This window comes from Hetaerina americana, unplaced genomic scaffold (assembly GCF_022747635.1).
Source record: "Hetaerina americana unplaced genomic scaffold, ioHetAmer1.1.p SCAF_6, whole genome shotgun sequence".
NCBI classification, from domain to species: Eukaryota; Metazoa; Arthropoda; class Insecta; order Odonata; family Calopterygidae; genus Hetaerina; species Hetaerina americana.
Genome location: NW_027287205.1, coordinates 80,307,166 through 80,332,890, shown reverse-complemented (window position 1 = coordinate 80,332,890; position 25,725 = coordinate 80,307,166). Strand labels below are relative to the sequence as shown.

Below are 25,725 nucleotides of genomic sequence, written 5' to 3'. Positions count from 1 at the left end.
GATAATCTATACACAGATTATACAGCATTTTAATTTTTTTTAACTCATTGAAAATAAACTTTAGATGATATAAAGGCGATCCCTACGATGGACCAGAAACATACCGGAGGATGTCTATAGGATAGATTTCTTCACAATTCAGAGCAATCAAAACCAAATAAAACAGCCAAGACATAGGTGCTTTTGAGCATAAGGAACCATTAAAAACAATTAGACTTCCATTATGGCAAATATACTGGACGAATAAACTACATACACTATGCAGTTTTAATTACATGTGCAAAAGAAATTAGTTCCTCAATTAATTAACTGTATATTATCCTCTACGTTGGAAACCCAGATGTAAACACTGAATGCATGGCAGGTCAGGGTGTCCATAATCTGGAGACTGACCGCGCAAGGTATTTTCAAATGTATTGCTAAAATGCTTGTTCATAAAGGATACCTTGAGGAACTTGTCTTTGCAATGCTGAACCATCTCTTGCTCTCTCCCAGCAAATAAGTTTAGGCCAACAGGCAGCAGCCTTTTGAGGCAGGCCACCATCAAACTGGCCTGCACTTCCTTGTCCTTATCCCTTTTCTTATCCCTATGCTTCTTCTTCTTCTTGCCACCACCACCTGGGGCACCAGCTTCAGCAGAACTTGCAGTGCGCCTTGTTGCTGACGTAGGCATTATCAGAACCATATTATCAATTTCATTGACTGAGATGAAGTTTTGTTCTTCTCGTAGGAAGTACTATGGACATTAGAAAGCAAAATATTATAAATTACCATAATCACGTACAAGAAAACATATGTATATTATAAATAATAAAAATAAATCTCTGGAAGTCTGTGCATGATGTAAGATTTCATTTGGAATAACATATCCATTTCTGATAGTAGGATGATTTGTTGGTAGCTGAAGATCTAAGATTAGGGGGATAAAATATTAGGTTCAGAAAAATTCATAGGAAACTAATTTATATGCAGAGAAAATTAGAAAAATGAGTCCTGACAAACTTTTTTCCTAAGATTGAAAATTAAATACATCATGGAAACCAGTATCGATGAATAAGAACAAGGAACATACTTCTGATAGCAAATGTACAAATATTGGTGTTTCATTCATGATTCTTCATGACCATCTTTAAAATAATTTGTGTGAAAGGGTTTGAAGATTATGCTCAATGAGAAAGGATTGGAATCAAACAACATTTCTCCAATTTCCAACATGCTCCAATATTATACATCCAAAACCACTCATTTTTTCATTGTTTTCTGACCTTAATAAATATTTTCCGAGTATTGTTTGCCAAAAAAGAGTATTTCTATCGATGAATTACTAATACTATGGAAATTGTTCATTCTTCAAACTATATTTGATTTTAAATAATTCAAGGGTGGGATCTAAACTTGTGATATATAATGACTGTGATTACTCATAACAATTTAAAGTAAAAAATAAGTACCATCAAAATTTGCTTAACTTAAAAGAAACATATGATATAAATATCCGGCACACAATCTCATTAAGATATAGGGATCCAGAGGTGCTCCAAAATAGGAATACAATTACAACTTCACACAGTGAAAAATAATAGTTGAGTACTAAGCATTTCAATGCAAAAACTTGTTATTAATTACAGTAAATAAACTGATTTCCAAAATGTAATTATAGCACCATCTACTTAAATTACCTGAGACTTTGACCAAATGTTGAATATTTCAGCCACATAGTTGTACAGTTCTTCAGCCTCAACTATATTGTGCCTCAGCCAATGATTTCTTTGTAAATCAACATACTTAATAAGTAGAGGATAAAATGCATAAATATCTCGGACAAGAAGCTGCCAGTCTTCTTGAATTTGGGTTTCAACCTGAAATAATAGTTAAACAATTACATCTTAACTAATGCAGGAACTAAAATTGAATTAACTTTCAACATTAAAGACAGAAATCAATTACAGTCTTCTTGAGTTTTTTTTATTAATTAAATATGCACTAAGACATATGATCCATTTTAATGTACAATGCTATGTAAATACACTAAAATACTGGACACATGGAAACTATTTACACTCGCGATAGTGTCTTTAAATATACATCTCTTAATAATTACAAAGTCATTTGAGTATTCTTGCGTCAAACTTACAAAACTGTGTAGTATTAATATCCTACATGTATTTTACCTGAGATGTGTCATCAGTGGATGATTTGATGAAGCCTCTCAAAGATTCCTCTTTATGGAACATACTGTCCGTGCGTTTCTTTACTCTTTCAGCAAGGGGAAGGAATGGGTCCTTCAGCAACTCTTCAGAGGAGTTGATAATGATTTGCTGGGTATATGCTAAAAAATTCAAATTATAAAAATCATTTATTTGAAGAGTAAATAATTAGATGATGTAGTCATGCTTGTTGCATATAAATGTTATAATTTTTTAGGGAACTTCTAAAACTAGACATTTCTAAAGAATGGTTATGAGCACATTAAAAGTGTTCAGGTCCATTCTTTTAACATCTTAATTCCATCATGGGTGTACAAAAAGTATGAAATCATAAATGCTGTAATTACATTTCCTTAGAAATATCTTTCAATACCGCAAAACCTCATTATTTGACGATCAGAACAGGTCTGGCCATGAACTCTGCTCTCCTGCATTGAGTTGGTCAGCCAACTGTATTGCATACCAAAAGTGTAAAGCAAATTTTGTAATGAATATATCAATTTGAGTATAAAATGCTGCATCTATTTGTATCTTTCCTATAAATATTATTTCATTCTATTGCTCTAGCAAAGAAATCAGAGAAAATGAAGAGCAGCAATGCAATACCTTTATCATGAATACACAATTTTGCAATATTCAAGTAAAAAATGTTGGGGGAACTTTGAAATGATGTACAACCAAATAATGACTTTGAATTTTAATTTTCATGTATCCTGCGTTATCCATACCGAAATGCATATAAGATTCCTATGCTTCGGCATAGGGAATCAAGTGATATTTAGAATTAAGCAGGATTGAAACAATGAGGTTTTATTACACACCTATGTGAAGGAAAATTTAATTACCACAATCATTCTTGACAAAAGCTTCTGAGGGTTAATTCTGAGAAAGTCACAGAATAATAGAAAGTAAATTAAAAGTATATCCACGGGCTAAAATTTATCTAATAATTGATTGTAAGTACACTTGAATAAGATGGAAATAAATGCATTTGAAAAAGAAAAAAAATACCCATCTAACCTGCTATTCTGGTCATCCAAGGGGCATTTTCATTGCCAATGTTCTTCTTAATCAATTTGAGAACACTCTTCAACAGCTGATTCATGTGCTCACTTGTCACCATTGTGACATGATTTCTGTGGGCGTAAAAATATCAGCATATTATTACTTCAGTAAGATTGTGTATTGCAATTGCTTGGCCAAAATAGACTTCTCTTAAAGAAATAAATAAAAGTAATTCCCACTAGAATTTATTTTTTATTCGAAAAGGTGACTTTTATAAGAATATACTTTAGTGATGGGTTGGTTCCACTTTTTGCTAGCTCCCATATCAGCCCAGTTCTTAGTTTTGGTTTTCAGTTTCAGCAACAATAGCTAAAGTGAATTTATACGTGGATTATGATACGTTTCATGCTATTGCAAAGTTTTGCATAAAATTTGCAAAATTACTGTTTGAGGAGTATTTTGAATAAGTTTCAAAACTAAAAGATTAAAAAGGAAAAAAATAACATGATTTATAGGTGCACAAACTGCATGACAATTGTTTCATTAGATATTTTATAGAAATGATTAGATAAGTCAGGTCAGTATCGCACATTCCTTAGCACTGTTGATTCTGATGCATAACAAGCTGTTTCCAGATATTACAAGCACAAAACATGTTTAAGGATTGACACCCTTCATGTCAATTTTTTCTACTCCAATAACTGAAATGAATAAGGATTACAGATGTCTAGTCTACCAACTTTCATGCTTGAATTTTAAAAATTAAAGGGGTTGCAAGGTATTATGCATATAAAATTCTCATCCATTAGAATATCCCTTATGACTTTGTTATAGCATTTATCTACAGCTTAAGAAGCCAATAAAATAATTACAACCTAAGCAGGAGTAACATTACAATTCCTCTTATTTTCTAACTATTTAATAAATCTTGAGCCCTCAGAGCTTCCCAAATCTCACGGAAAATTATGGAGCAAATACTGATGGAACACTGATTTTTGTGACAGAATGAAATATAGGTGTAAGGATCAACACAGTATGATACTTTTATCTAAAAATGTTCATGTTATCTTTGATGGAGTGGGGAGGACATTACTATCCTATACAAAAACCACTTAACATGGTAAACATGTGTTTTTGGAATGAATCTTTTTCAATTTGTTTCTGATTCTGAATATAATCTCAAGGAGCGATCGAACCAAGAACTGAAGAGCTGAACCAGCCAATTACTAACATACATTACATCAAAGTTTTTCATTGCATTAACAAGAACATTTTTACAGAGGCCATCCATTTTTAATATCTTTCCTTTCCAAGCATTAATGGATGCATAAAAAAATAGCAAAATTCAAACATTGCCTTGAAGAGGTCCATTGCATTTTATATACTTAACGAACAATAAATATTTTTATTAATAAAAAATAATTATAACCAAGCTAATGGTTGCATGCATAAGCATAAGCATTTCATTAATTTACTCCTTCGAAGCCAGCAACAAATGTATAGAGCAGATGGATTACCCCAAATTACCATTAACTCAGGGCATAGGGTGGCTGCCACAGGAATACATGGATGAGTTGGACATACACATAATTAATAATTAAATTTTTAACTCAACAGTAGCAATTATTTTGACAACATACATGTAGTAGTTCTTATTAGCTGACAGGTCATATTTATCTCAACATTTAAAACTGGTGTAAGAGCAAAATATTTCCAAATGTACAAGATACTTCTCAAGATGGCTAGGCATCTTGCGCATATCTTCCATTATGTTACAGGGAGACAATTATAGTTAAGTGTAACCACTTGTATAGCTTAGGTTGGGTTGGTTTACCTTTTAATGCAAGATACATGGGGAATGACAACAATGGTTATAAAATGTAGAGAAGCAATTATATAATTCATCTATTTTTTTGCATGTACATAACATATAACACATTATAATTGCAAGTGTGGCACTAAGTATTAATAAGTAGGAGGATAGGTAAATATTGGGGCTAAGGGCAATGCTTGCTATTTACTTTGAATAAACCCCTTCACAGAGAAATATCCTCATGCACTATGGCGAAACCTATATGAGAATTTAAGTGAATCACCACCAGGTCACTTCTCTACAAATAGCATCAATGCAAGAATACACAATGACTTCTGCAATGGCCATTGCCTTGAATAGGGTTCTTAAGTAGGAATTCCCCATCATACCTTCTGTGGTCTAGAATAACAGCTTCTGGGACTACAGAACAGGTAGGGTTGGTGATGGTAAAGTGGTATATAATTGGCAATAGTTCAACACCAGTGATAAGAGTTTTTGAATGTAACTCCAGGCAATTCGCTATATCTGGTATGCATAAATATGATATTTTTAGTCAACAATGCAGTGGGATTAAGTTTGAAAGCACATTAGTGGGGATTAAGTAGTAGATGCAAGGCACCATGACGCTGTGTGGGTTGCTCCAAGAGATTGGTTTTCTTAGGCATTGAGAATGAGATTCAAAAATGGAGCAATCTTTAACCTCTTGCAAGTTGAAAAAATACTAATCTTTAATTCAGGCCAACTGATTGTTTCTTGCCTATTTGGTTACCACTTTGAGAGAATTTTGAGAATAATACTTCATCAGTCAAATTGCACATATGACTCAGAATCAATTGGAACCTTTTCTTTAGAGTAGAATAATAATAACAATGCTAGAATGCTTTCCATCCTCCCACAGCTAAATTTAATCCTACCTATCATGTATCTCCTGTGAGGCTAGCGATCTCACCTGCCAGTCATCCTCATAAAATCTACTAATTATCTAAGAATTTTAATGGTAGTAGCTAATCAGGGGAAAAATTTTGTCAATATTGCGCTCCTACAGACAAAAAACATCAAAAATGTAAAATATGGCATAACATATGTAAGTGACAACAAATAGATGAAAAAATTTCTCACCCTCCAGTTGGACTGACATTATCAGGACCTTGTGACCACCAGAATGGTAAGTATGCACATAACATTGGCATGATGACATCAATAACATGAGGCATGTCAGTGTAGACCTTTTCAGATTCCACAAACTGGTCCACTTCACTCAGTATTGCCTCTAAGGTTGGCATGCTAGATTCCATCTTTGACATGACATCTGTGGCAAAAATAAAAAAGTCACAACTTCAGCTAGTCTCAGTTTATGGTGCTGTTTTCAAGCATTAAAAAATTCAGAGAAGTGCATTTAAAAGAAAGGAGAAACATACATTCAAACGCAATGAGTCAAAATACAATCCTTTTCAAACAACCACACCATTGCATACTTCAGTTGTGGTCAAAATATTTACTTTCTTTCAACAAATTCAAAACCACTGCATATGCAATGTGGGATTATGAACGCTTTGACATAAGTACAGTTCATGTGTGTAAGCACTTCAAATGATGACACTACCTCGCATGTAGGAGATGATATTTTATTAGGTTTTTTGTGGCAGGTCTAGGAGTTCTCACAAAAAACGTATTTTGAGTGATCTTCATACCATAGATCTTTTGTGAAAAATATATATACACAAGGTGTCAACAAATTTAACCAAAAAATTAGGGGATAGTTAAAAAGATTACAGCATAATTTTGAAATGAATCAATATCAGGCAAAACACTATTTGAATGCTACATCTAATCTAAGTTGCCCATGTACATCCTAAAATGCAAGCAACATCCATTCCACCTAAAGGACTGATAGAGAGAGATAACACCTTTATTTTGGGGCGAGATTGAGACTATGGAGTCTCTTCTACCAGCCAACCACTGATGGAGATATGGTGCACACTTCAGCTCAAGACCTAGCTCATTTACATGATAGATATGGTTACAATGAATATATTTCGTCCGCTTGTTAATTTTTGATTCTGTCAAATTTAAAGCAATATGACCTTTGCCAATCAGTAAAATAAAAACAACCCTTGGAGCAGAATTCGGTTGAATTTTTAAGAGACCTAAAATAAAATTTCAGAGTTATTTTTACTCATTACAATTCATAAAATATATTTAACAATATGATCAAGTATGCACATTTACCAGATGGGACCCCAATCCCGAGTTATTAGACACCAGGCATCATGTGAACTGTCCACCAGGATGCTTGCAAACATGTTGGCATTACAATCTATCGCAATCCTTAACCAGTGGATATTGGTTCATATACAAAACTGCTAGTAATATTATGGTTCTCCCTGCTATATTATCTCCCATGTTTGCCTGATCTTTTACCACCCTCAGTAAATTATTTACCATTCTAATCACATTAATGGAACACTTAAAAAAAACAAAATTGCACAAGGAAATATTTCCAACTTTTCTCTCCCATGACATTTTCACCATTTAATTTCAATTTTTTTCTTACCATCTCTAATCATATCTAAAACACAAACTATTTATTTTCCGTTTTCTCATCAACCATAAACTATACATCACATACATGTATAATCATTTAAATAGTCAAAAGAAATTGGGAAAAGCTGCAGCAGTAACTTCAGTGGAGTCACTTACTGATGTGCACACATATACAAGAATTTCAAAGTGTAAAAACCATTCACCTTGGCTGAAATTCAAACCTGAATCCCTCAAACTAAACAAATTAAACTGCTGAGATGTCCCCTTACACTGATAATTTCTAAAATATTTAAAGGATCAAGATGCTCCGATGAACTAATGATCGCTCAAATTACCAGCTTAATTGACTTAATAAACTTAGCCTAAAATTTAGGGATTCAGATTCAAATCCCATGGGAATTATTTCAGAGAGAATATTCCCCATTTGGATTAAAGGCACTTTTATAATTTTACTGTGCATTTATTGATTTTCTTGATGATTTAGCTACCTTGTGCTTCTAGAGAGTGATCAGCAAGGCGATGATGAATAGAAAATAAGTTATGTTTGTTGAGGTGCGGTTCAAGATAGGCAACGGGGAAAGTTGACGCAAATGCACCAAGACAACTTCCAAGGGCTGGCCGATGCCTCTCTACTTCAGTTTTCAGGTACTTCCTGAAAAACCAAACATAAAATGTAAATGGTTTCTAGCATCATTTAACAATTATGAGCACATCAAAAAAACTTACCACCTATTGATATATAGCACTACTGTAACAAAAAGTTATTGAAAAGAAGATATATTGGAAATAATTTATAATTTATCTCTTTCTTCTCTCCTTTTATATGAGAGTTTTAACCTAAACAATCGACATTATTAATTCAATAAAATGTCCTTAAATTATTATTATATCTCACCTGTCTCTTGTGAGAGTGGCATCAATACCCAAGGTGTACAAGCTATTAAGCATTTTGTATGATGCAACCTGGATGTCATCCACTGAAACATAACATGATTTCAGGGTGGTTTTAAATATGACAAATATAAACTTATTTAAAAATTCTTGAAATATTAATTTATGTCTAAATCAATATTTAAATTACTCAAGTCAACATAACATATAAACTATAGAATCAATTCTAGCACATAATATTATTAGCATTATCATAATACTTACATAAAAGATCACTGCCATATTCACATGCTGCTAGATGATCAAATAGCGCAGTTAATACTGGTAATATTACTCCATTGATGTAAGATAATGATGTAGAGGTTTTCAAATGAGTTCCTCTCAAATGGCTGTATTTACCCTAAATGTCATGAGTGAAAATATTAGTATCGTAAATAATAAAAACTGCATTAAAGAATAAACAACCATGACAATAATAATTACCTCTTGCAAATTTAGTATGGTATGGCCCAAATCCTCAGCAGTGTTATTAAAGAATGTGAGCATTGAAGTTCGAATGAATTCAGGGCAATTTTTAACCAGAGACCTGAAATATTATTGAAAACAGTATAAATTAAAAATAAGCAGATCAATATTACATGAAAATTTATGGCCTACATATAATTAATGCATAGATTCAATGCATATATGTAATTCATGTTTTGTTATAATTGCCCTGAGGTATGATAAAACAATTTTATGCCCACCAGACCAAATAAAATACAAAATACACTAACTTTGCATCAATTCCTTTCACCAGGACTTGAAGGCACCTAACTGTTATTCTTACATCACTGCCAAATGCTGCTAATCTTGATCGTAACAAATTTGCAAGCTTGCAGAAAAGACTAGCAACCATTTCCTTCTCTTTAAGTGATGCTGCCCCTATATTATTAGTAGCCGTGGCAACAGCAATGAAGTAGTTCCTATGAGTACTAAAGTACTTCTCCATCAATGGCAACACAACCTGAAAGTAATGAACAATTGAGATTATCCATACCCACAAATGTAATACCAACTCCAGCCTGTACATAGACAATGAGGGTTAAATATCTAAAATGAAAGAAGTAACTTGTTTCTGAAGAGGGTTACATGCTCTTGGTATCATAAAGAATATGAAACCCAAAAGACCATAGGGATCCCTTTTATTTTACACATGATTTCTCTTTTATTCTGGTCTTGTTTTACAGTCTGTTCTAACTCATTTATACAAATGGGCTAAGAGAAGCAGCTAAGTTTTTGTCGTTTCATTTTTTCAATAACCCTTCAAAGACATTAATTTTTTAATGAGCTAAGAAGTACAAAAACATGACTCTGGGGTGAATTAATACGTAGCATCTCTAACCCTGGATTATATAATATTTAAACAGAAATAAAAGCAATAAATATCATAACCATACAAAGATAGAGGGGATAAGAAAAATACTTACCTTGGAAAAGAATTTGATGTCTCGTGTAGAGGTCTTAAAACTGTTCCTTCGACTGAATGTTGATGATGGCTTGTACATTTTCATGTTTATTGTAGCAGTGTCCAAGTATGCAATCAACTTTTCCAATAAGGAGTACGCAAAGCGAAGCTCCACTGCGGCTCCTGCAGCACCTTGTTCGGTATCAGATCCTGCCTTGGATGGTCTGCAATGACAAATATCCAAAAATGAATAATATCACATCTAGGCTGCCAAGGTGGAACTCATTGGCAATGAAATTAGAAGTTTGCAAAAAGGATGATGAAGTGTAAAATTGCAAAATAAATATTTAGATGCATCAAAGAACAAAAAAAACATGGATACATTTTCGTAGCATACCTGTGAAGTTTATAACCCTGGTACTGCAAATATTTCAAGAATTCTTGTGACCTTTCACGATCTTTCTTTTTCTCCTTATCAGTCAGAAGGTCATATGGCACCAGCTGAGGATGAATGCCACCTCCTGAAATTCATAACATTTTTTGAAGATGATTGAAAGATTTACTCAATCAAAAATATAAGATATATTAATTGGAGACACATTCATCAAATGCATGCTTGAAAAAGTTCAAAAACAAAATAAAGCTAGGCCATAGGATTACATTTAACAATGTTCAGGTAGTACTCAAACTGACAACAGCAGTTATATTCTAAATTCAAATGTCCACAAAGAGATTTAACAATATTCTAGTCTAGTGCTTAAATGTTTACATTTAGTTTTAATGATGCATACATATTAAGTATTCAAACACATACCACATGTGACCAGCTCCTCCTTTTTCTTCTTAGCCCAGATGTCATGTGAGTTCTCAGCTAGTCGCTCAGCCATGTTCTGCATTTCTCTGCTCAAAGTTAAGTTTGTCATGTCTACAGGATGTGGATGATAGTTGAATGGAGTTGCTGATCCTTCACCAGTCTAATGAAATGGGGAAACACTTTGTGAAAAAATACTTGAACGGATGCACTTCAAGACATTATTCCGAGGGATTAACAATAAATATGCAATATAGATTAGTTAATTTATTGCTCATGATTAGCATAGTTCGCCCCAAAAATAAGTACAATAAATCTGGGGTGAAAATGTATTGCGCATCAAAGTGTAAATTGCTAAAATTCTTAAAAATAGCACCATTGTGCATCGATGTGCTGATGCCAGTGCTTCTGTCAGTTACAGAACACTTTCTGGAAGTCATTGACGGGAACCGGCATACGGGCCTCTTTGATGTTATCGAGTGTTCCAAAAGGGTTGCCTTTCAAGCTCCTTTTTATTTTTGGGAACAAAAAGAAGTCATTCAGTGCCACATTGGAGCTGTTGGATCAGCCTTGCCAACTTGTACTGCGTCAGGTATACTCGATCATAAGAACAGAAGGGTTGGACTGAACTTGGTTGTGCTACAGCCTCCAGTTGGCAAATATCTCCTTCCTGATCTGTTGAATTCTTTTCCACAGCCTTTGGAAGACTTCCATGTAAAAATTACTGTTCATTATCTTCCCTCAAGACACAAACTCTATGTGGATAACATCTTTTGAGCCAAAAAAGGTGATGAGCATTGTGATACTTACCTTTGGGACAGTCCCAATATTCATGAAGGTGTGTGTAAATAAAGTTATCCCTTATCATTTACAGTCTTAATTTATGTGCACTGTTTTTTTTCAAAAAATCAAAACAAAAATTCATCCAATGTAAAACTGTAACATTAGTGAAATAATTTCATACATACATATATACTAAACAAGTTGATTTACCAAAAATGAGATTGAGAAGGATACATTGAGCTTATGGCCTCTTTAGACTGACTATTTCAAATACCATTTCCTTAAGCCGTAAATGGTTTTTGACCACTTTATAAATAAAAAAGGTGGAAAATTGAGATTGATGTGGTGATTTGTGGGGAAATCACCACACCAATCTCAACTTCCCCTCCCCCTGTTTACTTTTAACAGTGGTGTAAAAAACCTTTTATAGCTTAAGGAAATATTATTTATTTTAGTCAGTCTATGAATTAAGTGATTGGTACAATGCTTTTTATTTTATTAATATTAATTACCCATTCCCTTTAAGGAGTTTAAATGAAGATTCTAACAAAGTGAAAGGTTTTATTTAATCATGAAAAATGAGGGATACCTTTAGAGAATTCAAGCCCTAACCATAAAATGCTTATCTTACACTAATAAATACCTTTGATGATCTCCTTCCAGAATTTCGATTGTTTGATGGAATATCAACTTCAGTATGCTCAACACTCCAACCCAGTGCAAGCAGGGCCTTCAAAGACTCCCTTACCGGCTCCTTGTATCGCTCTTTTTCCTATGGCATTGATAAAAAAAATGAAATCAAAACCTTTTTATTGGTTATAATGAGGTGGATGACAATATTAGTTTATACCACTTTCGGTTTTTGAATAACAAATGTACTAGAAAATATTTTGTGAAAAACTAGCAGCTATTTAAAAAAATATATCCTAAACAATAATACTTCTGACCCAGCATAGCCTTCATGGACTACAACCTCCAACCTTTAGTTCACTCCCTACCTTCCTTTATAAAAGATACCTATCACTTTCTCAGATTGCTCCACTCAACTTCCCTCCCTCCTGACACCCAAATTACTATGGCTACTATTGATGTCACCTCCTTATACACATCCATTCCTCATCAAGAAGGCCTTTCTTCCCTACGCCACTTCCTCTCCAAACGCCCAACCCCTCACATCCCCAGCACCGAATTTCTCACTGATCTTTCTAATTTCATTCTCACCCGCAACTCCTTTTCTTTCAACAATAACTATTACCTCCAAATAAAGGGCTATGCCATGGGAAGTAGATTCAGCCCTTCATATGCAAACCTCTACCTCAGCGTCCTGGCAGAGAATTTCCTTTCCAATTATCCTCTGCAACCACTCCTGTGGCTCCGATACATTGATGACATCTTTCTACTCTGGCCACATAGCATAGATTCCCTCAATTCCTTCATCTCCCAACTCAATGATTCCTCATCTCTGTCTTTCACCTCCACCATTTCATCCTCTCAGATCACCTTCTTCAATGTCAATATTTCCTTTCAACAACATATTCCTGACCTCTGTCCACACTAAACCTACTAATAAGCAGCAATATCTTCATTACCGCAGTTGCCACTCCTCTCATACCAAGCGCTCCCTCCCTTATACCCTCTCTATCCGCAGTCACCATATTTGCAACCATCCCGAATCCCTTAACAAATACCTCAACAACCTTCACCACTCCCTCCTCCAACGAGGATCCCCAGATTCTCTCCTCCATAAAAAAATACTCAAACATTCCTACACCCCCAAGCCTGCCTCAACCCCAGACTCCCACCCTCTCTCAATCTGTACTGACTACTTCCCAGGCATTGTCCCTCAAATTCATCCTCAAAGACCTGTTCCCTATCCTCAAAAATCACAACACTTCCTCCAACCTTCTTCCCAAATGCCTCTCTGCCACCTTCAAACGGCCCACCAATCCAGCAGATATCCTCAAATCTACAAATCTACCAAGCCACTCTCAAAATCCCCTCACACCCCCAGAGCCATACCCAATCCATGTTATTGAGGAAGATGTAAAACCTGCCCTATTTCCACCACTCCACCCCACCTTTCAACTCTCTCCCGCCCTTCCCCCATTCCTCCTGCACTTCCAGGAATGTTGTTTATCTTCTTACCTGTAAACTCTGCCCGGCCTTTTACAGAGGCCAATGTTCCACACCCTTGAACCTTAGAATCAACAACCACCGTGCCTCGTGCAATCCCTCCTCTCCGTCCGCGGGTCTCCCCATCCCTAAACATGCTTCCCATCATAAAACCCCCTTTAACCAGGGCTACAATGTTTCCATCCTAGCATCCCTTCCCACATCTGATAACCCTATAGAATTAAAAACTCTTGAAATGGCATTCATTTGGCTCTGTATGGCCTATCAGCATCCGGGCCTCAATGTCGTTCACTTATAGGAATGGCCTGAATTGCCACTTTGTGGAAGCGATGCATATCGAAGAGGTGAATACTTTGCTCTTCCGCATGAGTTTTGATGTGCATGGCCTTTGTTCCGACTTGCAGGGTCTTGATTACGACTTTGTAAGTTGAAACCTGGGTCTCGGATGTTGCGACAGTTGTGGTGAGCAGATTGTTTTCTTTTCCGATTTTGTGTCAATTCCACCTCCTCCCTCTCACTCCTTCCCTATCTCTGCTCCCCTCTAGCCTATGCTCTTCCTTTCCTCTCCCCTAACCATTCCTCTCACCCCTCCTCCGCCTCCCATTCTCCCCTTCCCCTGGCCCCCTTCCCTTTCTCTCACACCCCTCACCTCTCCTATTCCAGCAGTCATTACTCCTACTTCTTCCGATGAAGACGAAGCTGAATTCCATCGAAATGATCAAGAAATAACATGTGATTGATCTTGTTATGCATTCTTATATTGTTTGTTGCTGTCAAAGTTTGTTATTCAACACTTCTGTGTTACTTCGACGAAATCATCTACGCTGTTTCTATGAGCAATCACCCTGTCATCTTCTGTCAACGTGCTGTGTCTACAGTTCCAGTGTTGTAAGCTGTAACTACCTTTTTCAGTGTCCTATCCTTCCCTTCACCACTGTTTCTCTATTTTTCCTCTTCCACTTAATCACCATCCGAACACCCCTCCTATTTATTATTATTTATTTATTATTATTTTTTCACCCTTCTCATTATGAATAACTCTGATCCCACATCATCTTGGTTACACCAGATTAAGAAATTTTATCTCACACTCACCCAATACACCTGCCATTCTGAATTTCTTTCGGCATGCATTGCATTGGGTATCATTCCCAATGGTTTATGCATTAAGTTCCCCATATTAGGCCTACCTTCCATCCTACATCCCAGTCTACATGCACTCAAGTTTCACCAGTCCTTTCTTTTTTGCACTTTCATCCGGGATCAATACAATAGCCTCAAGCACAAATATCACAATTCCACACATTCCCTCATCTACATTATTTCTCTCTCTTCCCCACATCTCCTCCCGAATGTAAACCAAATCCTTAAATCGGCTCTCCACTCCCCTGAGTTCTGATGCAGAAAAGCCTTAAATAAATTGTCCAATCTGCTGTGCACTTCTTACTTCCGCCAAGGCCTTGCCTTACCTCTCCAACTTGTCAAACCTAGCCTTCCTCCCCCACCCCTTTACCCACACAAACCAGATTTAGCGACTATTTTCACCTCCCCCCAGCTCCCCCACCTACACCCCGAATTCAACCGAGCCATTTCCCTTCATCCTGTCCAACATCTCTATTCTATTCCTACCCTTTCTTTGTTTGCCTAACATTCTCCCCTCTATTACAGTCTTCAACTATGTCTATCCTCCTGCTTCAGTGGCCATGTCTCCGTGCCGTGCATAACAATGCTCCATATACATGTTTTAATGAACCTTTTCTTAACATTTTTACTCAGTGTTCCTATCATCAACTCCCTCCTCCTTGTGAAAGCCTCTTTGCCTAGTGCAATTCTCCCCTTAAGTCCCAAATATGGGAAAAAATATATATGTATTATAAGTATAGTAACAATTATATCAACAAGAACCCATGAGAAGAAAGATAGAAAAACTGTGAGAGGAGACAAAATACTAACATATTCAGTAAGCATACTGGGAGGCTTCAACCTCGGGTGTGTTTTGCCAGTATCAGACCACTGTTCACCAAATACCCAGCCATTTTCAAGCTTGCGGCTAGCCCAGGCATCATGGTAATGCTCAGAAAACTGCTGAACAATGCTATTCAAGTCATTGTTGAGGGTAACCCTGCAAATCAAATATTAAATATCACAATACAATACTTTAGGCTGAATTCAAGGGCTATAAATCAGTCGCGAGAGTGAAGAAACAAAGAATGCTCACGATAGAGTGTTAATTGGCTGTGGGTTATAAGGTCCTCCTGGTCCAGTGGTTGTTTTGACTCCATACCACTCATCATCATAATTTTTAGAGAGTGAATAGTCAGGTGGAAGAGCACAACCAATTGCAGTCAGGCAAGGCAAGGCCTTCCCGAAAAGCTCTGGGTCATAATCCTATTTAGTGGAATATTTATTAATGGAGGCATGAATAACATGAGAAAAACTGTTTGGAATCACTCTGATAATAAAGTACAGTTCAGAATTGTACTGATAGGTTAGTCATAATTGGTCATATTCACAAATATCTCAAAGATCAAACAAATACATACCATCTTGGATAAAGAATCAAAGATATTACTGAAGAGAACCATTGTGAGCCTCTTCTCTTCATCGCTAGATGCGCCATACTGTCCCTGTCCAGTCGTAGAACCATAATATTTGGCACATCTATCATAGTGCAATGTCAACAGCTGCAATACAAATGAGATACCGTTAACAATGAGGGAAAAAATTGATAAATAGAAATCATTCATTTAAATTCTTAACACAAGGCTTACTCTAAGGGCAACAGTGGTGTATTCTGATAGATTTGATACATCTACAGTTAACTTCCTCAGGAGTTTCAACAGCATACTGGGTTGCATTTGGCTGAAAGGTAAGTATGTAATATGACAAATTAAAAAAAATAATGAGATCATATTTAAATATAAAAAAATCAAATTGGAAGCCATCCTTGAACGAAATTTCATAGCACTTATGGTTACCTTGTGAGAGCCACCAAAAAGTCAGAAACAGCTTCCCTCTGGCCCTTTGTGAGCATGCGATTCTTTGACAAGCGATAGACAGTGTGAAGTGTTGCATCCAATAAACTGGCATAATTATCAGCTTCATTATAAAAGTTGGTGTGCTTGATGAGAAGTGGTAGGATTGAGTTTCCTATGTAACGATTCATGGCCAATCCCATGTCAGACTCAACACCATCAGTCTGATAATAAGAGAGGAAATTATTACAAGATTATGAGTACTAAAATTAAATATTTAAAAGTAATCAATAAATTCAATGCACAGGACAAAAGTCACTTGAGTAAGTTTAAACAAATTCACCTTTTCAGGCTTTAAGTAACATTAGTTCAACTGTGAAAATTGTAAGAGCTAATTTCTGATGCATGGCAAACTCAGATTTTTCAAAAGCAAAAGTACATATTCTATCATAATAGGTCTTGGAGGGATAGAAATTTTAGTGCAAATCCATACGAGGGAAAGCAGGACTTGGAAATATTTTCTCCTAAATCTCTAAACTGAGGTTAATAAAAGCCATGAAACTTGGCAAGAGTATTTCAAGTGACCAGCCCAACTGATTAAGGGCTATATAAAACATATAGGCCTCGATTGAAAATAGCTTTATTTATAGTAAGAACAAACATAATGGCTTATGATTGCTTCGCAATAAGTTGCTGCTGATATTCCAACTCATTTATTTATTAGTGCATACATTCTCAAGGTGAACAATGAAATACATTTTTACTGCCTGCGTTTGTGGCCAAAAACAATTAAGATGTATCTTTGTTGGAAAACTTACACAATATATGGTCTTATGTTCATCAAGCAAACATCCATTATGAAAATAAGTTTATAGAGTAAAATTTAAAATATAAAGAATAAATTTTATGATACTAACCCTATCCAACATGGTGGCTGCCCTGAGATCAGGAAGGAATGCTTCTTCAAGGAGTTTAAAAAATAGCTCTTGGGTTTCAATGCCATAAACTCTCTCAAGGAATAAGACCACACTTTGTTTGTGACCAGGAATAAGACCAGATGGCATGTCACTTTTGGGGGGTTCTTCACCAGCAGCTGGATTTTGTAGAGTGAACCTCAAACTCAAGACTCCATGAAGATCTTCCAGAGGAACCAGGGATCGCAGAATGGCACGGGCTCGTAGGGACTCATTTTTACCCTAAAAACATCATGGATATAAAAACTGCTATCATACTTTTTCATTGAACTTATATGCGTCTATAACTTAACCACCAACAGGAAAATGAACAGATAGAAATTAAAAGAAGTGTTCTTTTCATTGAAACTAATGCAAGTGTTTCTTTCCCATTCTTTTCTAATGTAGAAATTTTCCAAAAATATTAAGCCTGCATGCATAAAACTTAATAACCAAAAGTAATATTTGCTTAGCTTTATTCTTAGATAAATTATTACTTTTTTGGTGATATTATATTTAGAAGATTAATCCTCATGCTCCTAACAATCTATAACAAAATTCTCAACTTCACAACATATAAAACTTTACAATGCAACAATTTCAGGGTGCAAAACTCATTCGCCATCCCAGTCAAGGTGAATGATTTTTACATTCTGAAATTGTTGCATTGTAATGCATATCAGCAGATGAATCCTTCAAAAGTTACTGCTGCGGCATCTCCCACAGTTTCTTAGAATATAAAACTTTGATATAATAAATCATGGTTTCATAAATGTAATGAAGAATGAATAAGTTTATACCAATGAAGATAAATAAATTAACTCCAAGTAGCATGAAAATTATTACCACTCCATTAGTACACTTTATAAGAATTATTACTAACCATATTTGATACACCATAAAATGCATTACTCTAAAAGAGTTTCTACCAGCAATGACAATACTATGAATGAATCAAATCCTATTAACTTATATTGGCCACATAGAACAGCTATACCATATGTCATTTATTACTTTTGAACGGCAAATATTGAATATGAAACATTTCCAAGATGATGGAATAAGATGATGTACCTATGGCTGAAGAAAGGATACTACTTGATACTTCCAATATGGTGCAATGCATGTGCCTTTTATTCAATTCTACGGCATTTTACTATTTATTTGCTCTTCCAATGCCTCTAGGGGTTCATGATCAGCCTTTGGTTTATCTTCAGGTTTCCAGAGCTGACACAACACCCTTACCCAAAGCAGGATTTACACTTAAGACCTTTAGTCTAAAAGGCGAGTGAGTTACTCAGCTGGCATTATTTAAATTATAAAAAAAGCATAAACACAATAATCAACTCGGAAGGTCGTTTTGGTAGGTGATGGTAACGTTCACCCACTACTAAGCCTGACAGAATGCGAGATTCAAACATCAGGATAGAGGAGCCAGTTCCTTTCCCTGTGCCCGCTATGATTTCTATACACCCCTTATTTTTATATGAAACTAACTATACACATGCAACACAAAGCAAATAATTGAAGAATAGGGAAAATAAATAATGTGGCCAACAGGGTTTAGAAGTTAGCAAGTGAACCTAGTTTTTAATAATTGCTCTAAAAAATGTGGTTGTGTACATACTTGAGCAATGACTGATGCATCTGGAGCGCACCTCCCTAACAAATCAACTAAAGTGCAGTAGAAATTGAGGATAGCTGCCCCAGTGTCAATATAGTCCTCATCATCTTCGCTTTCTGGCATGGGATGGTCAAGTCCTACTCCAGGTGGCAATACCATTTGCCCCTCAGCTTCATCCAGAACCTTCCTTTGCGCTGCAATACGCTCTGACATCTGTAAAATAATGGCAGAATTCTATCTGTAATTGTGAGAAAATGACACACCATTCAAACAAGCCGCATTACGGTCATTATGTCCTTCGCAGAGAAAGAATTTGACTTTGGCCGTGAATCTTTTTTTAGTGCTATTTCACTATTCCATTCAATTAGGACACAATCTGAGATTTAAAAAATATTTTTTGGCACCTTAGAGCAATTTCAGTTGACAATTAGGCATTTGGAATTAAGTGAATACTCCTTTTAAGGTTATTATTATTAGGTAATCTACTGGTAAAGGTAGGTTTTGGATGGACAAAATTATCAAATAAATATATTGGAACTCCTAACAAAACACAATCCAACAATCTACTCAATTCCCTCTTCATCTCTGTGTACTTCATTCCTCCCTTCATCCCATCCAAAATCCCTATCCTATTCCTGCCAGTTCCTTGTTTGCCTAACATTCTCCCGTCTATTACAGTCTTCATCATCCCACTGCTGATCAATATGCCCTTCATCCATTTTTCCTATCTCCTCATAATTTCTCCTAACAATCCCCTCTCCTCGTCACCCATACTTAGCACTACCTCATTTGTATTCCTATTCCATTAATTTCACCTTCTCTGTCCTTCTCCACATCCACATTTCAAAAGCCTCCAATATAAGTCCGTCCATCCCGCTTCAGTGACCATGTTTCCATGTCATGCATAACAATGCTCCATATATGTTTTAATGAGCCTTTCTTAACCTCTTTACTCAACCCCCCCATCATCAACTCCCTCCACCTTGTGAAAACCTCTTTGCCAAATGCAATTCTCTTCCTTACATCCCTACTACTTGGACCATTTTAATCCAAAACACTTCCGAGATACGTAAACTGTTCAAACTGTTCTAGTTGTTGCCCTCCTATTTTAATGTTTAGCTTTGCCTATGTTTTTCTGGAAAATCGCATAACCTTTGTTTTATTTATATTGATTCTCATCCGATATCTATCGCAATTAATTTCCAATTCAATCTCCAATGCTTGCAACCCCTTGGCTGACTGACAAACTAGAGCTTGGTCATCAGCAAATCTAACTGATTTCACGAGTTCCCCGCTGACTTTCATTTATAACTCCACTTCTTCCCATACCTCTTCAATCATTTCCTCTACATACACATTCAACAACACTGGTGATAATAAACAACCCCGCTTTAGACCTCTTTTTAACACTGCCCATCCGGACTCTCTATTCCTCACTCGCACCTGAGCAGTCTGAGACGTGTACAGGTTGTGGATTAGCCTCCTGTCCCTCTTATCTATTCCTATTTTCTGCAATATACTCAAGAGTTTTTCCCAATTCACTCTATCAAACACATTTTCAAAATCTACAAAACAGGCAAATATGTCCTGATTGTATTCTATATTCCTCTCGATTAGTGATCTCATTACTGTAATGGCCTTGCATGTGCCTCTTCCCTTCCTAAACTCAAACTGATTATCCCTTAATTAATCACTTATCTTGCTCTCCATTCTTTTGTTGATGATCCTTAGAATCACTTTAGCTGAATGGGAAATCAGACTTATTGCTCAGTATTCCTGACATGACGTAGCTTTTATTGTTTTCAGAATAAAACTAGCACTGATCTCACAAACTCTTCCTGATAGATTCCTTTCTCATAGATGCTACAAATCAGTCCACATAGACTCCTCCCACCAAATTTTCCTAAACCTTTCAGTAGTTCCACAGGAATGTTGTCCACCCCCACGGCCTTATTTAGTTTCAGCTCCCTTAATGCCCTTTCTATCTTATCATCGAGTATGCCTGGACCTAAGCTATCTTCCTCTAAGTCACGTTGCTCTTCTATGTCTAACCTCATTGGTCTAAGTTCTTTACTATACAGTTCTTCTATACTATGCTACATTTTTCCTCAAAAATAGGTTCTTAAAAGCTGAATTCCCACTTTATTCAAGCTAGTCATAAATATTAATTAGCATGCACCATGAGAGTATTAGTGAATCCATTCATAACTGCTAGAAGTTAAGTGAATTTAGTGGTTGGGCTATGATGAAAGGAAGTCAAATACATTAATCTCAAATTGTAGCAACATCACTCATACAGGGAAGTATTGGAACCTGAGTTATTTAGTCCATTGGTTGGAATACAGAAATCAGGGCCCATAAGGTGGTTTTTTTCATTGCAGACCAACATTGACACCCAGGTTCTCTTGGAGACAGCACCCACTACTAACTGTAAGTTGGCTTTGGGAGAAGTGTAAAAGTTGGCTACTCAGTTAGTTAATTGGAACTGGTTAATGACTCGCCAACAAAGGATATTAAGTAAGCATCAAATAAATAATAAATAATAAACACTTATGCTAAAATGGAATGGAATTATCTAATGGAAAGATCCTTTTTAAATTTTTACCTTGTTGGCATCAATAATAGCCCTCAGCAATCCCTCACCTTCACCTCTCAGAGCAGGACCAAGGCACTCAGGTCGACGAATAAGAAGTCGGATGACAAGATTGGCATTTTCTTCAACACTTTCACCTGCCAATAAAATTACCTTTTTACTCTCCAATCAAAATATTTGAAAAAAATTCAGTGCATTTTTTTCCTCATAAATGCAGATTGTTGAGTCATATTGGTATTGCCATCCAAAATCAGCTCTGATTGAATGCCATTCCCCCAGAGTCATGACAACTTATTAACTAGTATCATAAAATCCAATATTTAACGAGTACTGAAATCTTGAATAAAAGATTGATTAGTAAACTTACCATTCACCCAAACGCAGAAGCGCAGGAAATCCAAGTACCTTTCACCCTCAACGGGATCCCATCCCAGGTCAGGGTAGCCCTTCTCAATCAGTTCAGAATTTGATTGAAGACCACAACGTGATAGATATACAGCAATCTTCTCAAGGTAGTGCTCTCTATGGAAATGGATAGGTAAAATGAAGTACACCATTAAAAATTTGTGACATCTTGGGATGAATAAACAATATTAGCCTACTGATTTAATTTAGTAAGTTGTTCAAGCATCCAAAATTCAAATCTCTTGAGAAACAAAGTTACAATTTAAAGTTCATTAAACAAAAAGGGTGAGGTTTTCAAAGATTGGACCGTACTGGGAGGGTCTAAAAATATTTTTCTTTAAAGGAGATAAGTAAAAAACTTTCTCAAACTCAAAAGCCTATTTTTGAATATTTTCTTTGTACAGCTTCACATGCGGGATATAAAGTCTGATATTTCTCAAGGAGGCTTGGCAGTGTTGCTTCAGAAAATCAGATTTTTTTCCAGGATTTTCTTCTGCATTAACTGTTACATCACCTCTAAGTGACCAAAGAGAAGGTGGTGACCCTGAGTTCCTTGAGAGTTGAAAGACGAAAGAGAGAGCTGAAAGTTGCAATGGTATTAAAACAACATCCAGGCATGGAAGACATAGTGTAGTGGAACAAACCTTGAAACTCCACAATTGCCAAAGTACAGTAAACATCTCACTACTGCCATCACTTATGAAGAGCTATTCCAATTATATGGGGTTTAACCCCATATATCTACTCAATTTATGCATAATAGATTGCATTTAACACTAAAAGGTTTTGTACTTGGTATTCAATATAAAAAATAAATGGTATCAACACATCAATAATCAATAAACAATAGCTTGAGCAATTTAAAAAAATCCTATTTATTATTGTTAAGGCATGACATATACACGCAACAATGATTAGATTTACTTGCCACTTACATAGGTGAACTCTTACCTTAGGGCTAAGGCAAGCTCTGTATTTTCCATAAGAGATGAATAAGCCACATCCAAAGGAGTGGAGCCTCTTAAAGATGGCCTTGAGAGAAGAATATTTGAATTCTCAAGCAGAAAACTAAGGTGATCAAACATTGCTTTTTGGTTCTGGCGAGATGTTCTGCAGAAGTAGCACAGGAATCGGCAGCAGGCAACCACCATCTCATGAGATGTGTCCTGGAAGTGAATGCAGACATTAATGAGGACTACATTTATATTGCATTATGACAGCTCAGTTATTTAAAGAAAGCCACAATTTTATGAATCAACCCCAGCATTGGAGCAAATATTGTTTAATAACTTTGTATGTATAAATAATTATGTTTTTTAACCTCTATTAAAACTACTGTGATTAAAAGGAGAACATTTTTATTTCTTCTAAATTGAACATTTAAAATGCACATTTAAGAGAACTTTTAGAATAAAAGAACCGTAATTATTACTATAAATGAATATATTAAAATAATTTGTGTATACGATGGTCAATTTGATGCAGAGTTCTTCTGACACTCTAATTTCTCCAAAGGACTTGGATTAAATAATGAGTTCAAAGCTATATTTTATATTCTAAAGATATTGATTAAAAATGAGAATGCTGGCTTATAAGGTGAAGGCAATTAAGCCTAAAATCTCTTGCATATGATATTTCTAATATCAAAATAATCCCCATTCACAGGAGTACTTCTCCCATTCGCCAGTTCCTTCAGTTAATTCCATTGTTACATTTCACATGCTCCACTTGATAGACACGTTTTTCTGATTCTTCCAATATGTATAATGGGCAGAAATGTCAATTGACAGATTGAAATGTAGAAAAAGTAAAACAAATATTCTCCAAAAAATGCTTGGCATGATGCCTCTGATAAACTTGTGATAGCACATGTTTTTCATTACATTGATTTTTGAAGTGAAAGCTCCCTACAATTACATATCTATAGGTAATTACCAAATAAAAAATATGAATTAACTTTTCAAATGTTTCATAAGATTTAGTGCAACAAAAGCACTTAAACCAGTTCAATTACACTTATTTCATTTTTAAAAGACAAGAGTGACACACCAATAACATTGAGAAGTGTTATTGACATTCACATTACACCAAGATAGTATACCTACCTATCAAAAATTAAAATAATGAACACCATTAATCCCACTAAGAAATGTTCAGCAGTTGATCGAAATGGCCAAAATAACAATTAAGTTATTTAGTTCTTTTGGAAGTTCATTAATTAATCTTTAAAACTTTATTCCAAAATGTGAAGAAAAATTTTTCAGTCAAGAGAATTACTCTATAGGACGAATGGGAAGGTCCTTGTTTGTCTCAGGTTTATCCAGAGGAAACATATTTAATAAGTCAGTTATTTCGAATGAAATGATCTAGGATAAATGATTCAAGTAGAGTAAAACCCCATAAGCATGGCAGTTATATTTTTTAATCTTTTGCAATTCATTGTAATCAGAATGCCGTGATTACTTAATTGGCTAAAGCACTTGGCCATAAATTGATGAATCCTGGTCAAAGTTTTAGACATGAAATCCTCAAACTTCAATCATGAATGTGAATGAATTTAAAAATTTCACTGCCTAATTTTTTATGTGCAACATTCTGGCTATATGAGGTGATTTGTTATTGATTCAAAATTAACATATCACATTTGCCATAACAAATCAAAATCTGACCAATCATTTAATTAGCAACAAAGGTGGTCTTGGTGAGATAGTGAAACATGGAAAAATTAAATTCTAACAGCATAAATTATGTGTACACTCCACAAAAAAGAAAAATCACTGGGGCAATTCTAATGTCATTGACACATCACGGACAATTGATGTCCAAGGTCCTTGATGACAATAAAAGTTAATATACAAGTACAATATCAGTGCAATACATTATATATAAAATAAAATACAGTAAAATCCAGTTTTTTTTACCATGAACACTATTGATTCTTTAAGAGCTCCTAGGCCCATGCCAAATGTTTATTCTGTCATTGCTACCTGAAAATATATTCATACGTATGACCAAGTCATCAGTCATCATAAATAACAGGAAAATCTCCCACTAACTTCTGACAATAGCATTCATATGATATGAATTTCAGAGTAATGAGTTGTGAACGTAAAATGGACACATTTCATACAAAGACTGGAAGTGAAACCCTGCAGAGTCAAGCTCTTCATCATCTGCATCCTGCAGCTTTCAAATATAACATGCAATATAATAATGCATATTTTTAATATGGAATTATTGTCAGAAAATAGTTTTTCAGCAGTATAGCAAATTAATTGCACAATTTTAAATAATAATTAACATATAACTCATAGATAAAGACACATTTATATAGATTATCGGTACATGTATGAGGCATCTAAACTTGGGGCCTCTATTACTAAAGCAGCACTAAATTCATATATTATAGTTTATTTCAAAAGTAACAAATCAAGCCCAAACCCAAGGATGTCAACTAACCAAATTAAGCCAGTTGAGTGATGTAATCAATGACTGATGCCAAGGTTCTTTTTTTAAATTTCCAATGAGGTCACTGGTATAA

The 25,725-nt window shown here is 35.4% G+C and overlaps 1 protein-coding gene across 6 annotated transcripts in view; it reads right to left on the bottom strand.

Annotated features, from left to right (window-relative positions):
- The window catches only part of RyR (Ryanodine receptor), a 161,304-nt gene that overhangs the window by 55,725 nt on the left and 79,854 nt on the right, over positions 1-25,725 (bottom strand). For all 6 annotated transcript variants that reach the window (XM_071593416.1, XM_071593421.1, XM_071593418.1 and 3 more), the window contains 24 exons: positions 23,136-23,350; positions 22,147-22,301; positions 21,792-21,916; positions 19,190-19,399; positions 17,527-17,805; positions 16,613-16,833; positions 16,406-16,496; positions 16,178-16,318; positions 15,853-16,022; positions 15,588-15,756; positions 12,145-12,273; positions 10,722-10,881; positions 10,305-10,428; positions 9,930-10,131; positions 9,237-9,466; positions 8,944-9,046; positions 8,725-8,860; positions 8,465-8,546; positions 8,058-8,221; positions 6,145-6,334; positions 3,228-3,343; positions 2,172-2,329; positions 1,680-1,859; positions 446-736 (listed from right to left, as the gene is read on the bottom strand). In XM_071593416.1, the coding sequence (XP_071449517.1) occupies positions 446-736; positions 1,680-1,859; positions 2,172-2,329; positions 3,228-3,343; positions 6,145-6,334; positions 8,058-8,221; positions 8,465-8,546; positions 8,725-8,860; positions 8,944-9,046; positions 9,237-9,466; positions 9,930-10,131; positions 10,305-10,428; positions 10,722-10,881; positions 12,145-12,273; positions 15,588-15,756; positions 15,853-16,022; positions 16,178-16,318; positions 16,406-16,496; positions 16,613-16,833; positions 17,527-17,805; positions 19,190-19,399; positions 21,792-21,916; positions 22,147-22,301; positions 23,136-23,350 (4,041 nt within the window). The remainder of the gene's footprint in view (positions 1-445; positions 737-1,679; positions 1,860-2,171; positions 2,330-3,227; positions 3,344-6,144; positions 6,335-8,057; positions 8,222-8,464; positions 8,547-8,724; positions 8,861-8,943; positions 9,047-9,236; positions 9,467-9,929; positions 10,132-10,304; positions 10,429-10,721; positions 10,882-12,144; positions 12,274-15,587; positions 15,757-15,852; positions 16,023-16,177; positions 16,319-16,405; positions 16,497-16,612; positions 16,834-17,526; positions 17,806-19,189; positions 19,400-21,791; positions 21,917-22,146; positions 22,302-23,135; positions 23,351-25,725) is intronic.